This window comes from Mauremys reevesii, linkage group 1 (genome assembly GCF_016161935.1).
Source record: "Mauremys reevesii isolate NIE-2019 linkage group 1, ASM1616193v1, whole genome shotgun sequence".
Classification (NCBI taxonomy): Eukaryota; Metazoa; Chordata; order Testudines; family Geoemydidae; genus Mauremys; species Mauremys reevesii.
This window is the reverse complement of record NC_052623.1, coordinates 129,639,625-129,656,499: the sequence shown is the minus strand read 5'-3', so window position 1 is coordinate 129,656,499 and position 16,875 is coordinate 129,639,625. Positions and strand designations below refer to the sequence as shown.

Here is a 16,875-nt window from a genome sequence, read left to right as displayed (position 1 = left end):
AATGTGCAACTAAAACTTTAGTTCAAATTCAAAACAGTGAATATTTTTGTTTGGGGTATCCAGAACAGCATATCCATCACAAGTCCTGGAAGGTTTGTGTGCTTCCATTTGTCATTGGTAATTGCCTTAGGTATTTTCTGAGAGAGAAGCCTTGAACATAATTAGTGAAATTCTAATAGAAGAAAATTAATACCATAAAAAAATGACTTGTGCTTTGCAAAAACAAACATTAGATGTTTCCCTGATTGAGTAGAGAGGAAGGATCATTGATTGGATCATAACTTCTTTCTTATAATAGCTTATGGATTAGTTTACACAAAGACGACCTTGACTAAGATCAGTTGTCGAACAATAAAACTGGTTAGGGAGGTTGTACATTCTTGCCTGTCTGTGGGTGTGTCTTTTTTTCCCCCCTGGGGCATTCTAGATTAGATATTTGCCACAGGTCTGGAATAACCTGCCAGTCTCTACAACTGAGGCAACGCTACCTGAGTGAGATTATTACTGAATGAGTCCATGAGACCCTGTCTTGAAACTGATTTGATTTGTTTGGAGAATCCCATCATATGTAAAGTTAAACCTAGCAGGAGTATTGAAAATAATAAAATCCAAAATAAAAGATTCAACACAGTAACTATGACAATTTTGTTTAACGTGAGATCAAAAATGCCACCGGGTCCAAGAAACAAGTTTCCTTCCCTTCTCTTAGAAAAATTTGTATTCATTTGGTAACTTAAAACACACACAATAGCCTTCACTTGTATTGTGTTAATGCCATTTTTTATTTATTTATACTGAGTTCATATTTGGAAATGTAAATGTCTGTCTCAGATTAATTTCTAATAACTTTTTCTAGTTGTCACTGACCTAATTTAGAAACATAATATGACAACTTCTGGTCAACAGTTCACTGGGCATTTGTAACTTTAGTTTTGGTGTCTCTTTTAGCTCCCAATGCATCTATTTAAAACTACATGCTGCTACATTTTAAAAAAATAACATTGATTTTAGATTTGTCTAAAGTATCTGTTACACAGATCATTAATATTTCAAATATGTTGGGGATAATGGTGCTTTGATTAGAATCATATTTTACTGCATAAGCCCACCTGAAAACAAGGTTGTTTACACATATAGTCATGTAATGTGACCTCATTAAGGGATTTAATCACATGATAAATTTCCCAGGGTAACTTAGTGACATACTGCAATATGTTACTAAGCCTTCTCTGACCTCTGTTTACAGTTTTGGTGGTTAAATGAAAGCACTGTAACTCAGGCTAGGTGTGACCACAAATTGTTTTGTTAAAGTCTTTTGTGTTTGGACACAAAAGCCTTTCATGGGTTTACTCTGCTACAAAATTTGTCTGCATATTTCTGAAACTTGTATCTGAGTACAGCTGAACTCCCATACCGTGCTCCTATAAACTGGGTTAGCGACTTGCACTTCATGTTCTTGAAGATAATTTAAAAAACAAACTGACTACTTTACAGATTGTTGCTTGTTTTAGCAAATGCCTTGTCTCTATTGTTCTCAGTTAGAAACACTTGAAAAAATAGCTAAATGAAACAGGAAAATGTTAAGCATGTAAACACACAGAAAAACTTAATTATTTGTAAAATGACTTGCATCTGTAGTGTGGAAGGTAAACTGGAGCTTCTAGCTCAAACAAAAGGCCAAAGGATTCTGCATTTTATTTTATCATTTGTTGCTGGTAAGCTGCCCAGACAACTCAGTTCTTACCCCATAAAGGGTCCTTGGCATTTGTAGGCAACTGTCTTCAAGTGTGGGCCATTCATGAGAGATCAGTGTAGTGCGAGTTCAGCTCAACTTGCTGATAGCACTGAAATATATAAATGAGCTTCCTTTAGAGGCATGCACAAAACATGCATTTAATTCATCACACAATTAGCCATTTTCTATCAACTTGTGATAGAATGAGTAAATGATTAGAAAACATTCATTATAATGATAGAGTTCAGTCTATTTAGCTTAACAAAGAGAAGGCTAAGGTGTGTCTTGATTAGTGTATAAATATCTGCATGGGGAACAAATATTTAATAATGGGGTCTTCAGTGTAACTGAGATAAGTAAACATGATCCAATGGCTTGAAGTTGATGTTAGACAAATTCAGACTGGAGATAAGGTGCACCTTTTTAATGGTGAGAATAATTAACCATTGGAACAATTTACCAAGGGTCATTGTGGATTCTCCATCACAGACAATTTTTAAATAAAGATATGCTCTAAGAATTATATCAAGGAAGATTTATGGCCTGTGTTACACAGGAGATCAGACTAAATGATCAGTGGTTCCTTCTGGTCTTGTAATTTGTGTCTATTAGCTGTATCTAGGCTTGGTAGAATTTGGTTTTTGTTACTTTTTATAATTTTGATGGATACAATTTTTTATTTTTATTGGCTTAAATTGTACCAGTTGAAAGAAATTATGGTGGGGAGGTCATGCAGACAATGGGGAGTGTTGGACAATTATTTAGTGACAGTGAGATTCAGAAAGTTTGAACAGTTACAAAACTTTGTCAACATCACATGAACATAAGAACGGTCATACTGGGTCATATCAATGGTCCATCTACCCCAGTAGCCTGTGTTCTGGCAGTGACTAGTGAGGCTTCAGAGGACATGAACAGAACACATCAATCTTGAGTGATCCATCGCCTTGGGTTGTTTTTTGCGCTCTTAGTTTTTTTGTCCTTAGCTAGTTGCTATTTGGTTTCTCTCTTGGCCTGCCCTTAGTACACTTTTATATTTGACTTGCCAGACTTTATGCTCCTTTCTATTTTCCTCACTAGGGTTTGATTTCTACTTTTAAAAAATGCCTTTTTTGCCTCTAACCACCTCTTTTACTCTGCTGGTTAGCCGTGGTAAGGTATTTTGGTCTTTCTGCTGTTTTTGGTTGGGGGGGGGGTTACATTTAGTTTGAGTCGGTATTGTGTTTTTAAAATAGTTTCATGCAGTTTGCAGACTTTTCACCCCTGTGACTGTTCCTTTTAATATCTGTTTAACTAGCTTCCTCACTTTTGCCTAGTTCCCCTTTTGAAGTTAAGTTCTACTATGATGGGTTTATTTTTGTTTGTTTTGCCATTTTACCCCTTACAAGGATGTTAAATGTATTACGTTATGATGACTATTACTGAACAGTTCACTTACGTTTACATCTTGTACCAGATCCTGCATTCCATTAGTACTTAATCAAGAATTGCCTCTGCCCTTGTGGGTTCCAGGACAAGCTGCTCTAAGAAGCAGTCTAGAAACTTTATCTCTGCATCCCTTCTTGAGGTGCCTATAACAAGTCACTATGAGGATAGTTGAAATCCCCATTATTATTGCATTTTCAGCCTTTGTAGTCTCTCTAGTCTCCCTGAGCATTTCACAGTCACCACCCTGGTCAGGTGCTTGATAATATATTTCTACTGCTATACTCTTATTGTTCAAGCACAGAATTTCTATCCATAGATTCTATGGTACAATTTGATTCATTTAAGATTTTTACTTTGACTCTGCCTTCTTTCACACGTAGTGTCGCTCACCCTACCGTCACAACCTACTCTCATTCTTGTATATTTTGTACTCTGGTATTAATGCATCCCATTGATTATCCTCATTCTACCAAGTTTCCTTGATGCCTGTTATATCAATATCCTCATTTAATACCAGGCACTCTAGTTTACCCTCTTAGTATTTAGACTTGTGGCGGTTGTATTTTGTCAATGTTCAGTTGCTTGCCTTTATGTGTACTATTTAAATGGGACTCTCCTACATTTGACTGTTTCTCACTAGCTTCTACCTGTAGTTTACGAACGTCTTTCCTAACTTCTTTACTAGTCTATAATGAACTCATCCCTAAGTGATGGCTTCTCCCGAATCGTGTGCTTCCTACTCACCTTTCTGCTTTCCACCAGCCCTTAGATCCTCTGCGACCTTTTTAATTTTACATACAAGCCATCTGTTTCCATTTTGGTTTAGGTGGAGTCCATCCTTCTTGTATAGGTTCCTACTTTCGCAAAAGTAAAAATAGCCTTAAATCAAATTCAAATAACTTTTCAAGCAGTGTCTTTCTTACTTTCACCATCTCTGCATTTCAGTTATCGATGAAGATATTTAGTCATCTGTTTGTGCATACATGGTATAATGGATGCTTGTCAACAAAAATCAAATCCTTCAGTTCTAACTATAGGCTTATCTAAAGGTGTGTCCATGCAAAAGCATGGCCTTTTCAAATTTTGGCACAGTGTATATAAACATTAATAAAAAAAATAGTAAATTTGATAGGTAGTATGAACTTCGGTTTGAGGCAGCTTTGGGAAAAATGAATTGTCATTACTAATTTTAGTACACTAGTCCGAAATGTTAACTTTAGTCATTTTGCCCTGTTCTTTATTTCTCCAGTAACTGTAATTTGTCAAAGGGAGATTGGAATTATGGAGAGAGGTTTGCAAGATTGGCAAGTGACTGAATATTTTTACAAATACCTTTACCTTTTAATTGATTTCTTTAAAATAATTTGCGATGTTAAGATATTTACTTGTCATTTCACTTAGATCCTCAATTAACTTTAGTCAGTGCTGTAAAAAGAGTGAACAGACAATGCAAGCACAAGTATTGTATAGTAATTATAACTTTACCTTCCTCTCGTAAGCAAACTAAAGCTCTTCATCTATGTGCATGGTTTTTAAGCTTATAATTTTAAGAATGGTGTAGTGATACTCTGATGAAAGGTGTATTTGAAGTGTGTAATGACAAAATTTGTAGATGTGAATCACTTCATGATGGATTTACTTTTATAATATCAATTTTAATAAGGACATCACGTAAGGTATATACTAAATTAAAAAAAAGGTAAATGCATGACTGAAGTGCAACCGCGTACGTGTGTGTGTGTGGGGGGGGGTATTTCTACAGGAGTCTTTCCTCCTCACCCCTAATTCATTGCTAACATACACTATCTGCAAAAGAGAGCATGCCACTGAAAAATTGGCTTTTTTTCATGTGGTATGGAGACACAAGACCACAAACAATTTAGTATCAAATTTGTTGAGTTTGACCATGTTTTATCTGCACTATGCAATTCTGCCAATGTTTTGAGATTTCATTTTCTCCTTTCCCCAACCCATTTTGTTTGTGTAAAACATACTTCATTTTATATAGTTTTCTAATGTGCTAAAATGTAATGGTGCTGAAAGGGAGAAACCAAGAAAAATATGGACTGTCTTATTCACCTTTACTTGATGACATTTATCTAAAAACATTTATAGTTTTTGTAGAATCATAGAAGTGTAGGTCTAGAAGGGACCTCAATAGGATTTTGCAACAAAATACTGATAAGAAATTGCTGTGAAGATGTCATTGTGTGTGTGTGTGTGTGTGTGTGTGTGTGTGGGCAGGAGGGAAGTAAAAAATACAGCTGAAAAGTTGGAATTCAGTTACCCTGCTTCGGTGGGCAGGAACTGTTACTTAAACTTATTGCATTTCTGCATTTCTTATATGTACAATTATAGAAAAGGTTGGTTCATTTGACCTTTTGTTCTTTAATTTTCAGGCACAGGTACTTTTGGGCGGGTTCATCTGGTGAAAGAAAAAATGGCCAAACGTTACTTTGCCCTGAAAGTAATGAGCATTCCAGATGTCATTCGGCTAAAACAAGAACAGCATGTACACAATGAGAAGTCAGTCTTGAAAGAGGTCAATCACCCATTTCTGATCAGATTGTAAGTTTTCCTTCTGCCTTCACTTTTTCTTTGGCGTGGTTATTTTTGGGACCAGATATTCAGTAACAATTAACTTTTTAAATTGGCTTAAATAGTGTCCTTTAAGTCAGGAGTTCTCAACCTTTTTCTTTCTGAAGCCCCCCCTCAACATGCTAGAAAAACTCCAGGGTGCAGTGGGGAGGAGGGGGCTCGGGGCTCCTGGTCAGGGGTGGAAACAGTTGGGCATAGGTGTTGTTTGATTTCTATTGGGGAGGAGGGAGGAGCAGCAACGGCTGGCGGGGCTGTGGCCAGCTCTGCACAGCAGGGTCCACGGAGGGAGCGCCACCTCTACCCCCAACTCACTTCAGCAGGCCACCCACATTTCTGGGGCTGTGTGCTGGTGGCTACTCCCTGAGGATTCTGCTGGGCCTGGAACCGCCCAGGCAACTCTGACCGGCTGCATGAGCAGTCAAAAGGGGTTGGGAGCTGAGGAGCAGCCACAATACTGGGTACCAGCAGCAGATGGGGGAATGCCATGGCTGCCCACTACGTGGCACCACCAGCCAGAGGAACAGCTGCTCCGCACCACCTGGCTCTAACTTCCTGTCTAGGATGTGGCTAGTGGGGTGGGGGGCTGGGGGAGAGGAGGTGGTATGTGCGAGGGTGGAGCTGCCCCCAGGACGGCCCCACTCTGGATAAGAGACTGCAGTTTGGGAGCCCAACACCCTTGGGGCCCCTCAACTCTGCTCATGGGCTCAAGGTTTCTGCCCTGTTGGGGTTTCGAGCTGCACATTTTTATTATATTAATGGAGGGGGTGCGGGGTCTGAGACGGAGTTTGAGTGCACGAAGGGGCTCCAGTCTGGGGTGCCGGAGGGGGTGTGAGGTGCAGGCTGTGGCAGGGAGCTACTTACCACAGGTGGCTCCCAGCCAGTGGCGCAGCAGGGTTCAGGCAGGCTATCTGCATGCCGTGGCCTTGTGCCGCTCCCGGAGCTGGCTGCGGCCAGCTGCTGCCGGTGCATATCTGCGTGCCCCTTGGAGGGAGGGGGGCAGTGGGTTTCTGAGTGATGCCTGTACCCTCAAGAACCGCCCCCGCAGCTCCCATTGGCTGGTTTCTGGCCAATGGGAGCTGTGAAGATGGTGCTGGGGGAAGGGGCAGTGAGCCTGGTGGGCCGGAGAGAAACGTTAGTTGGGCTGGAACCAGCCCGTGGGCTGTATTTTGCCCACCCCTGCTTTAAGGTATGAAGTTTACAAGCTGTTCCCATTGTATTTCATTGCCCTTATCTGTGAAATTAGATGATTCTACCTTCTGGAGCACGTCAGCAGGATCCACGCGGAGCTGTTACAGCGCAGCTCTTTAGAGAACTCTACAATTTATGCCCCTTCAGTTTACATTGCCACAATATGTAGACAAGCCCTAAGTGTTCACACATCCAGTAGTAACTTCCTCAGAACAGTCATGGAATAGAAAAAAATTGCATTATTGCCTTTAATATACCTTTACTGTGGATAAAGCACATATGGGAGATTAATCTGCCACCTTTCCTAGTATGATTCTCACTGTTATTTTAAATTGATTTATGAATCTCAAGTCCTCCAGGAATAGTGCAAATACATAATGTCTGAATGATGGATTTTTGTTTTAGCTGCAGATTTGTAAAATCACATATATAGCCAGGCTGCTCCCAGTGAGTACACACATGAATGCAGCCGAAGTCAGCATTAATCTATACTTGTTTGCCATCCATATCTGCCTCTTTCTGAAAGCATAATAGAATTCAGCATTGCTGTACTAATTCTACCCACTTCCAATCAGACTAGACCACTTCTTGGCTTCCTTTGATATATATGATGCAAGCAAAGCAATGAATCCAAATCAGGTGCAGGGGCTGACTGGAATTCCTTGAATTCATAAGCAGAACCAAAATGTAGTTTTCCAGAAGCCAGGTCTGCTAGTGACATATGGGCTCACATATTTACTTTAAAAGCATTAGACATTTGAGGTAAAAAAGCATAATTTAAACATTCAGCCGCTAATTGATCATGGATGATTGCAGCTGAAATAAGTGTCTCTTGCTTTTACACCAATACTGTTTGCTCTAGAGAAATTTTCAAACAGGGAAAAAATGATTCATTAAAGTGTTACAGCTGGCTCATTAGCATGGTGAGATGCCAGGACTTTTTGCGTCAGATGGAAAATAAGTGTGGCAGAGCTGATGCATTTGGTCTCTAAGGGGTGAAATCAAACTTGTGCTACTGTTAGCAGGTGAATTATTCTCCTCTGCTTTTAGAGAGGTTGTGGGAGCTAAAGTTTTAAAGTGAGACTAGAAAAGCTAATGGTGACTAGAGTTTGAGGAGCAGATGAGGATAGGTGACATTTTTTAATAATTAAAAAAGCAATTTGTACATTAAAATGTGTCCCTGTCTCTCTCCCTCCCCCACCCTCCTCTGTATGTCACTTGTCTTAAAATATGGAAGTCAAGGAGAGTCCTTGTGAAATTCTGGGGGATATCACAGGAGGAAAGTGTCCCTCTGCCTGACCAGGGACTTGATCCCTGAACCCTAAGAGTAAAAGTCTGATGCTCTACCAACTGAGCTAGCCAGGCTCATACGCTAGGGGGTGAGGACAGCAATTTTGTACGTTCTTCCTGTTGGAATTCTGCACCATTGCGCAATGCAGAATTCATGTTCCCTGCAGAATTTTATTTTTCCACACAGAATTTGGTATTCCCTTTTCTCCCCCACTCCCACCCAGGCCTAGCATCATCAGCTGGGACTCCTGCTGGCAGCCCCAGGTGTGATTATGTTGTTGTTTTTGATAAAATATGCTGAATTTTGCAGAATTTTAAAACTGTGTGCAGAATTTTTAATTTTTTGACACAGAATTCCCCCAGCAATAGTCTGTTTGCTAGCACAATAGGGACCTAACCTTGTCTAGCACAATAGGGACCTAATCTTGATTGGTATCTCTGAATGTTCCTGCAATATATAAAGTTAGTAGAAATATCCCATGGTAGTTTGGAGAGAGGATACAGCGACCCTTGTACAAGGAAATGGATGTAAGCAAATGTGTTTAACTATAGGGAGAGAGCAGAATTTGGTCTTTTCTTAAAACAAAAGAAAAAGGTAAAACTTGCAGCCCTCACTTTCATAATATGGTGGAATGGGATCTGAATATTAGTTATTTACACAAAATACATACTGTACAGTGATGACTGTCTGTACCATCTCTCAGATTTGAAATGTAATGGAACTTGGTGTGGATATACATTTAAATATGCTTCTTGAATAATCGTGCTCAGAGGCAAAATAATTTTTAGTAGCCAATTTCATTATGGAAAGAAGAATGGAGGGATCTGTGGGTGTGTCTGTGCACATGCACAATGTTTACTTGATGGATGAATGGAAGAGAATATCACCTCATTGCTACTCTTTCAACACACATCTACTTCTCTTGTTCCTTCTTGTACCTGAACTCAACTTGTAGAAGTGTCTGTCTAAAATTTCACCTGGATATGTGCTTGATTGCCCAATTAACAATTTGTGCTTCTGAGTCTCCATTTACATGCTCAAATGTGACATTTGTTTAGGAAATGCTTATTTTATACTGTTGCAAGAGCCAGGCGGTGTAATCTTGTATGCTACCTTCAGTGGGCATATTGAGGTGTAAACCAGTCTTACAGAAAGAAGGATGTTTCCTACGTGAATTCAACTGTAACTTTTTGTATTTATGGCTTTCTGAAAAATAATTAGGAATAAAATTGAGCCCTATGTTTGATCATCCCATTAATATCAACTAGTTGCTTGGTTGTAAGAATGCAGAATAGGAGTCTTAAGTTGGCCCCGTAAACATAATAAGATCCAAGAGCTAACTTCATATTAAAATAATGCTGCTTGGCTTCGCCTCAGATTTTGTAAGCAAATTGAGTTATTGATGCTGCATTCATTTAAAGGAAAAAATAACTTTTTTAAAGTGAAAATAAACTCCTTTAAGGCTTGCAGTATGTACTGTTTTTTTTTTTTTTCATTGTCAGTGACATCTTAATTTAAAAACTAATGAGAAGACTCCCAGCCTTATTAGATTATGGATTAGCTGTTGGCACTTATTTTAATTTTTGCTAAATGATTTAAGAGATGCCTACAAAAAACAATAAACTGGTGTTCACATCCAGGTCTTCCATTTTTGGCCACATTTTGCCTCACGTCACAGTACTTTTTTTTTTTTTTTTTTAAAGATGAGTTGTCTGTTTTTATGATTTTTCTACTGCTCTGAGTTACTCTTCTACTATATGGCTGTTCGGCTTAATTTCTTAAAATTAGGGCTGTCAAGTGATTAAAAAAATCACGATTAATCGTGCGATTAAACAATAATAGAATACCATTTATTTAAATATTGTGGATGTTTTCTACATATTCAAATATATTGATTTCAATTACAGCACAGAATACGAAGTGTACAGTGCTCACTTTATATTTTTTATTACAAATATTTGCACTGTAAAAGACAAAAATAGTATTTTCCAATTCACCTAATACAAGTACTGTAATGCAGTCTCTTTATCATGAAAGTTTAACTTACAAATGTAGAATTATGTACAAAAAACCCTGTATTCCAAAATAAAACAATATAGAACTTTGGACCCTACAAGTCCGATGAGTCCTACTTCTTGTTCAGCCAATTACTCAGACAAACAAGTTTGTTTACATTTGCAGAAGATAATGCTGCCTTCTTGTTTACAATGTCATCTGAAAGTGAGAACAGGCGTTCGCATGGCACTGTTGTAGCCAGCATCACAAGATATTTACATGCCAGATGTGCTAAAGATTCATATGTCCCTTCATGCTTAACCACCGTTCCGGAGGACATGCGTCCATGCTGATGACAGGTTCTGCTCGATAACGATCCAAAGCAGTGTGGACTGATGCATGTTCATTTTAATCATCTGAGTCATATGCCACGAGCTGAAGGTTAATTTTCTTTTTTGGTGGTTTCGGTTCTGTAGTTTCTCCATCAGAGTGTTGCTCTTTTAAGACTTCTGAAAGCATGGTCCACTCCCCGTTCCTCTCAGATTTTGGAAGGCACTTCAGATTCTTAAATCTTGGGTCGAGTGCTGTAGCTATCTTTAGAAATTTCACATTGGTATCTTTGCATTTTGTCAAATTTGCAGTGAAAGCGTTCTTAAAATGAACAACGTGTGCTGGGTCATCATCTGACACTGCTATGACATGAAATATATGGCAGGAGGTGGGTAAAACAGAGCAGCAGACATACAATTCTCCCTCAAGGAGTTCAGTCACAAATTTAATTAATGCATTTTTTTTTTTAACAAGCATCATTCTTTTATGGACAGCATTATCTCCCGTAAATGTAAAAAAGCCTTTTCTCTGAGCAATTGGCTGAACAAGAAATAGAACTGAGTGGACTTGTAGGCTCCAAAGTTCTATGTTGTTTTGTTTTTGAGTGCAGTTATGTAACCAAAAAAACCTAATTTGTAAGTTGCACTTTCATGATAAAGAAATTGACCTGCAGTACTTGTATGAGGAGAATTTAAAAATACTATCTCTTTTATCATTTTTAAAGTGCATATATTTGTAATAAAAAATATGAAGTGACCACTGTACATGATGTGTTCTGTGTTGTAATTGAAATTAATATCTTTGAAATTGTAGAAAAAATCCAAAATATTTAATAAAATTCAATTGGTAGTCTATTGTTTAACAGTGCGATTAATCATGATTTTTTTTTGTTTATCACGAGTTAAGTGCGATTAATCGACAGCCCTACTTAAAATGCATTTTTCAACTCAGAGTATGCATGTTTGAGTTATTCAGTGTGTTCCATAGCACAGTTCTTCTGTGACTGGGTGTGGGAACGGTTTATCAGGGATGTTTATTGGCAGAACAATGTTGTTAGGATTTTGCTTTATTTAGGAAAAAGATGTCAGTGGCAGCCCTTCACATCCTTGTTAGAAAAAGACGTTAGCATCATTAACATCAAGCATGGCCCAGAGTTCTGTGCCCTGTTCCCCCAGGCTAACCTGTGCTGGGGCTGAGAATTAGGAGCTGTACTGGTTTAGTTCTCATTGTCTCAAATTTGCCTTTTGCTAGGCTTTCTCAGATTCCTGTATCAAGGAATGAAGCCTTAGTTTGCTCAAGACTCCCACAGACTTGGGAAGAACCAGTTGAGCTACTATTCTGCTCTTCCTGGGGCTCCTGCAGCCTGTCTGGGAAGCAGGTAATGGTGCAGCAAAAGCTATTTTTTTAGAGATCAAAAATATTCCAATTTTTGAAGGGAAAATACCCTTTTCACACAACTGAAAAGTTTGTTTTTTTTTGGTGTTGTTTTTTTCCCATAGGGAATAATGAAATGAGGGCTTCTTTGCTGCTTGTCTAGAAGGCATTTGTCAATTTTACTTTCTGCCTGTGAAACTGACAAAAGCTTTTTATCTTGGTAGGGCTGCTGTGGTGATGCACCCTGGTTCTGCCTCTTAGCCCCCCCCTCCTTGCCCCCCATCCTGTTTTAAGGCTAATGAGGCTGAGTGCCTAAGCTCTTTGCCTCTCTGGCCCCAGAGCTAGGGTGTGGAGACTGAGAGTCAGAGCTTTCTCTGAATTTTTTTTTTTTTAATGGGTAGAGATCTCCATTTTCCAGCCAACTCTGCCTTTCTCCTCCTTTCCCTACAGTGCAGTGGGCAGGAAGTGGGGTGTTGCTGATGCTGCAGAAGCAGTAAGGGGACAATTCAGTTTAGAAATTGCAGGGTGTGTCTCAGAATACCTGTTCAGTTTACTCCAATACAGACTTTCTTCTTAACAGATTTGCTCTTTAGGCTGACAGATTGGATACAAGTGTGGTATTTGGTCTGTTCGCTATGGGTGGAAAAAAAATTATCTTCCCTTTCTAGCATATGCTAGATTATGATCTTGCGTTCAGTACAAAACTTTTTGTGAGGCAGCAGTTCTAATTTATACTTGCTATTTTATTAATTCTTTTTGTCTAATGCTATGAGCCCATGTTTGAGGAGTGTGGCCCCATTGTGCTAAGTATGCTTATGTAATGAGTGTGTGTGACACACACACATGTACACATACACTCTCTCTGTCTCTTGGCCTTCACTATTAGTTGTTGACTTCTACTTAATAGTAGCCAGCATGTTTTGATCAACCTCTCTTTTCCTTCTGACTTAAATGAGCTGGAATGCATTTCCTTAATGTTGCATAGCTTGTTTTTCACTGTCTGGTGCTGGGTGTAGTAGTACTACTGAAAAAACAGTATTTCTCAATTGAAAGAGGAAAGAGAATCTGTAGGATGGAGGTACTTATCAGCTTAATATCTGGGTGCAGATGTTTCTTTATAGTAGTGCTTAGAGGCCCTAGTCAAGACTGAGGATTTTGTTAAAGCTAATCCCTTTGTTGGCATTGACGCAGCAGTTGCACAACAAAATTATGATGTGGATGATGTCAAGATGGTCTAATGGTTAAGTCATAGTACTGGGTATGAAAAGATGGGAGTTCTGTTTCTGGCTATGCCACAAACTTCTGGCAAGCCACTAAACTTCTCTTCCCAACTTTCCCTAAATTTTAAAATGAGAACTATAATCCTTTACTAGCTCACATTTCTGTTTGTGAAATATCCTTTTGAGAACCTTGAATGGAATACACTACAGAAGTGAAAGATGGAGATATGGAACTTCTATTAAGACATGACTTAAATGACGGGGAAAAAATGGTTTAGCTACAGTGTATTTTTCTCCCTTTAGACACCTTGTCATAAGCAGTTTTCCAAATTTAGATCACACTTTATTTTTCATTTGGGCTTCACTATGTTGAGTACAATATATGAACACAAGAATTGTCTTAATAGATAAAGAACAGTGGCTCATTGTGTCTGTAACAGTGGCCTGAATCAGATGCTTCAGAGGAATGTGCAAGAAACCCTATGACAGACAATTATGGGGGAAACCTACCTACAAAGGGAAGCTTTATTTCTAAGCTTGGCCAGTTAGTTGTTGGCTTGTACCCTGAAGAGTGAAAGTTTATATCTTGTCTAAGGCAGGGGTGGGTGTCTCTCCCCTACCTGATTTAACTCTGGGAAATCTTATCCATATATCCATCATAGGTACCTAAAATCCTACTGAGCTCTTGGTCTTGGAGATATCTTGTGCAGTGAAATCCACAAGTTAACTACACATTATTTTAGAATACTTCTTTCCTTGAGACAATGGAACACCACCAGTTTACAGAATATCTGATTTGTTTTACAAATGATTTATTGGCTCAATATTTAATAAAGACTTTTTGTTACAGATTTTGGACCTACCACGATGAACGCTTTTTATACATGTTAATGGAATATGTACCTGGAGGAGAACTTTTTAGTTATCTTCGCAACATGGGGCGTTTCAACAACAGCACAGGACTGTTTTACTCTGCGGAGATTATTTGTGCAATAGAATATTTGCACTCCAAAGAAATCGTTTACAGAGACTTAAAACCTGAAAATATATTGTTAGATAAAGAAGGGCATATCAAGCTTACAGATTTTGGATTTGCTAAAAAGCTGGTGGATAGGTAAGACTTTTTAAAATCACACTTAAAAAGTAAAACATAATTAAGTTTGGGTGAGAAGTAACGTTTATTTTCAGTGCTCAATTTTTCATTCACTCTTAGTGTTGTTGACATCTGAGAGAACCACATTACACCCTTACTACCAGGAGGAAAGGAATACTGAAACTACTGTACATTAGATAGTATTCAGCAACATTTATAGCAAATAGTGCCACCGTGGCTAAGGAATCGCTTTCTAAAAAACATTGTGGATGTTCTTGTGCACTGGATAGTTCAGTGCATGCACTGCAAAACACCAAGTGACTCACGTGAAATGAGCAAACATTAATCTGTGAACATCAGTGTTAAAATGTGATATTAACCTTTCAGACTTGGAAGTAAAAGTTGTTTAACTTTTGAATGCATTATAATTGACTTTATTTTCTTGTTATCCTTACGTTTTGAGGGACTTTTTGAAAGTGGAGCCGTAAGAGGGCATTTCAATTTGGATTAAAGAAAATTTGGTAATTCATTAGCATATTATATTATTGAAATAAAATTACAAAAAAAACTAGACTGAAGGCATAAGGACAGTTTTATTGAAAAACCTTATGGCCTATACTATCTCCCCTGTAGATATGCTGCTGTATATATTTTATGTGAAACACATCTATTGCCTTTTTCTGGTAGAAAGGGGTATTAGTTTGCTGATCATGTAAGGATGAAGTCTGAATAGTGTATCTTGTATCTCTTGGCATATCCATAAACATTGGAAAAATGCTAATGGGAACAGTGTAAAAGAATATATTTAGGTGGAAAGGGGAGGGTTGCTATTAGCCATGTGAGGATGAATTTAAGAAGGAACAATTTAACCTGAATATTAGAGAACAATCCCTGACAATGAGGACTCTGTTGGCCTGCAGGATAAGGGAAACCTCATTTGATTGGGATGCTAAAAACTAGACTGGATCATATACTAATGCTAACAATATTTAATTGACAGACACAAACTTGATGAGAGATTATGCTGATTTCTTTGATCACTTCTGTTCTACTTTAGCATATGTGGGGATTTTACAAAGGGAACCCAAATAGAAGTGGCTCAGCTGCAGCTACCCTAACATACACCTTAAAGTGACAAAAACAGAACATGGCAGGCTGAATCATAACAGGAAGGTCGCTTGGGAAACAAACTTTTCCTTGCATCTTTCCAATCCTGTGCTGGCTAAAGATGATGCTGGTTGGGCATAACAAGTCACCAGCAAATTGAGGTTATTTATAAAAGTTTCTTCCAACTTTTGTGAACACTTGAAACACATTGAGGCTAAAGATCAGTTGAAAAATGCGATGATCAAATATGTATTTGATTCTGTCCTAATTCAGTTAATGCTGGGTATATATGGAATCTAGTAGCGCTTGTTTTTAAAATATGAATGAATCTCATGTGTTGAGGTTGTCCTGTAATGGTAAAGGTTCTTGAACATTGGAGGTCAGGTTTGTGATAAAGTGAGGTTAATTTTAATTTCTGAGCACCACATTTCACTGGATTGTCTGGATTTGTTTTACATTACTATAGAAATGATTGCTCCTCCCCTACCTGAATAAATTAACTTAAACGTTGTTTTGAATGCAAGATCTTTCTTGTCTTTAATGGCAGTCTTTATAGACAATTATGGAGACTGCCTGATTTACCCAAGTGATTATAACCCAGTGGCAGTTCTTACTTCAGAAATTCATAAAACTCCAATTCACTGAATTCTGCTGACTAACAAGAAACAGACCTTTATTGCATGTAGTAAATTAGGGGGTCTTATTATGAATTGTATTGTATTTGCACTAATTCCCATGATTTTTTTTTTTAAATGCAGATACTGCCACTTAGTGGCTGATCTAAATTTGGTGTTTGGTGTGGTTAAGTATAATGGGTATAACTCAGCATCAACAGTGTGACTGAACAATATACTTTGATTTGAGCAATTTAAAATCTAGAACAAAGAGGAAGTGGGTTAATTTGAATATATTCTGTAATATTATACTGTAATACCTCTCCTGTATTTTGTATACTGTTTACATTTTCTCTCCTATTTCAGAAAAGTAGTTGGTAAGATTATAGTCTGGCACTTTGCATTAGGTTTGACTTGAGTATGGTAGAGTGGTGTGTAATTTATAGCTACTCCAACTGTAAAGAGATGAGGAGAGTAATGCAAAGTACGCTGTTCAGCAATGTGGGTGGTATTTACAGGCCATAGATGGTAGTTTAGCAAACTCATGGTGCTATGTTTAACCACTAGAAAGAGAGTAAAACTAATTCTCCCTTTGTATTATTGTGAATTTAAAATTCCTTTTTTTTTTTAACTATATATCAGGGGTAAGCAAACTACAGCCCTCAGGCTGGATCCAGGCTGTCAGGGCTATGGATCTGGCTCACGGGATTGCCAGCCCCGTGCCGCTCCTGGAAGCAGCCGGCACTGCGGCTGCCCTTGCCTGCAGGCACTGCCCTGCGCAGCTCCCATTGGCCAGGAACAGGGAACTGCAGACAATGGGAGCTTCGGGGGAAGTATTCGCAGGCAAGGGCAGCATGTGGAGCCCTCTGCTCCCCCCACCCCCCTCCGCCTGGGCAGGCAGG

General features: G+C 38.6%; 1 protein-coding gene and 1 non-coding gene across 2 annotated transcripts in view; one reads left to right on the top strand and one right to left on the bottom strand.

Moving 5' to 3' along the window:
- PRKX (protein kinase X-linked) overlaps window positions 1-16,875 on the top strand; it is a 111,602-nt gene that overhangs the window by 52,906 nt on the left and 41,821 nt on the right. Inside the window, exons 2-3 of the mRNA XM_039513257.1 lie at window positions 5,563-5,731; window positions 14,010-14,273. Coding sequence (XP_039369191.1) covers window positions 5,563-5,731; window positions 14,010-14,273 — 433 coding nt within the window. The remainder of the gene's footprint in view (window positions 1-5,562; window positions 5,732-14,009; window positions 14,274-16,875) is intronic.
- TRNAK-UUU lies at window positions 8,242-8,314 on the bottom strand. The gene has a single exon. It is a non-coding gene; the product is annotated as a tRNA-Lys (tRNA).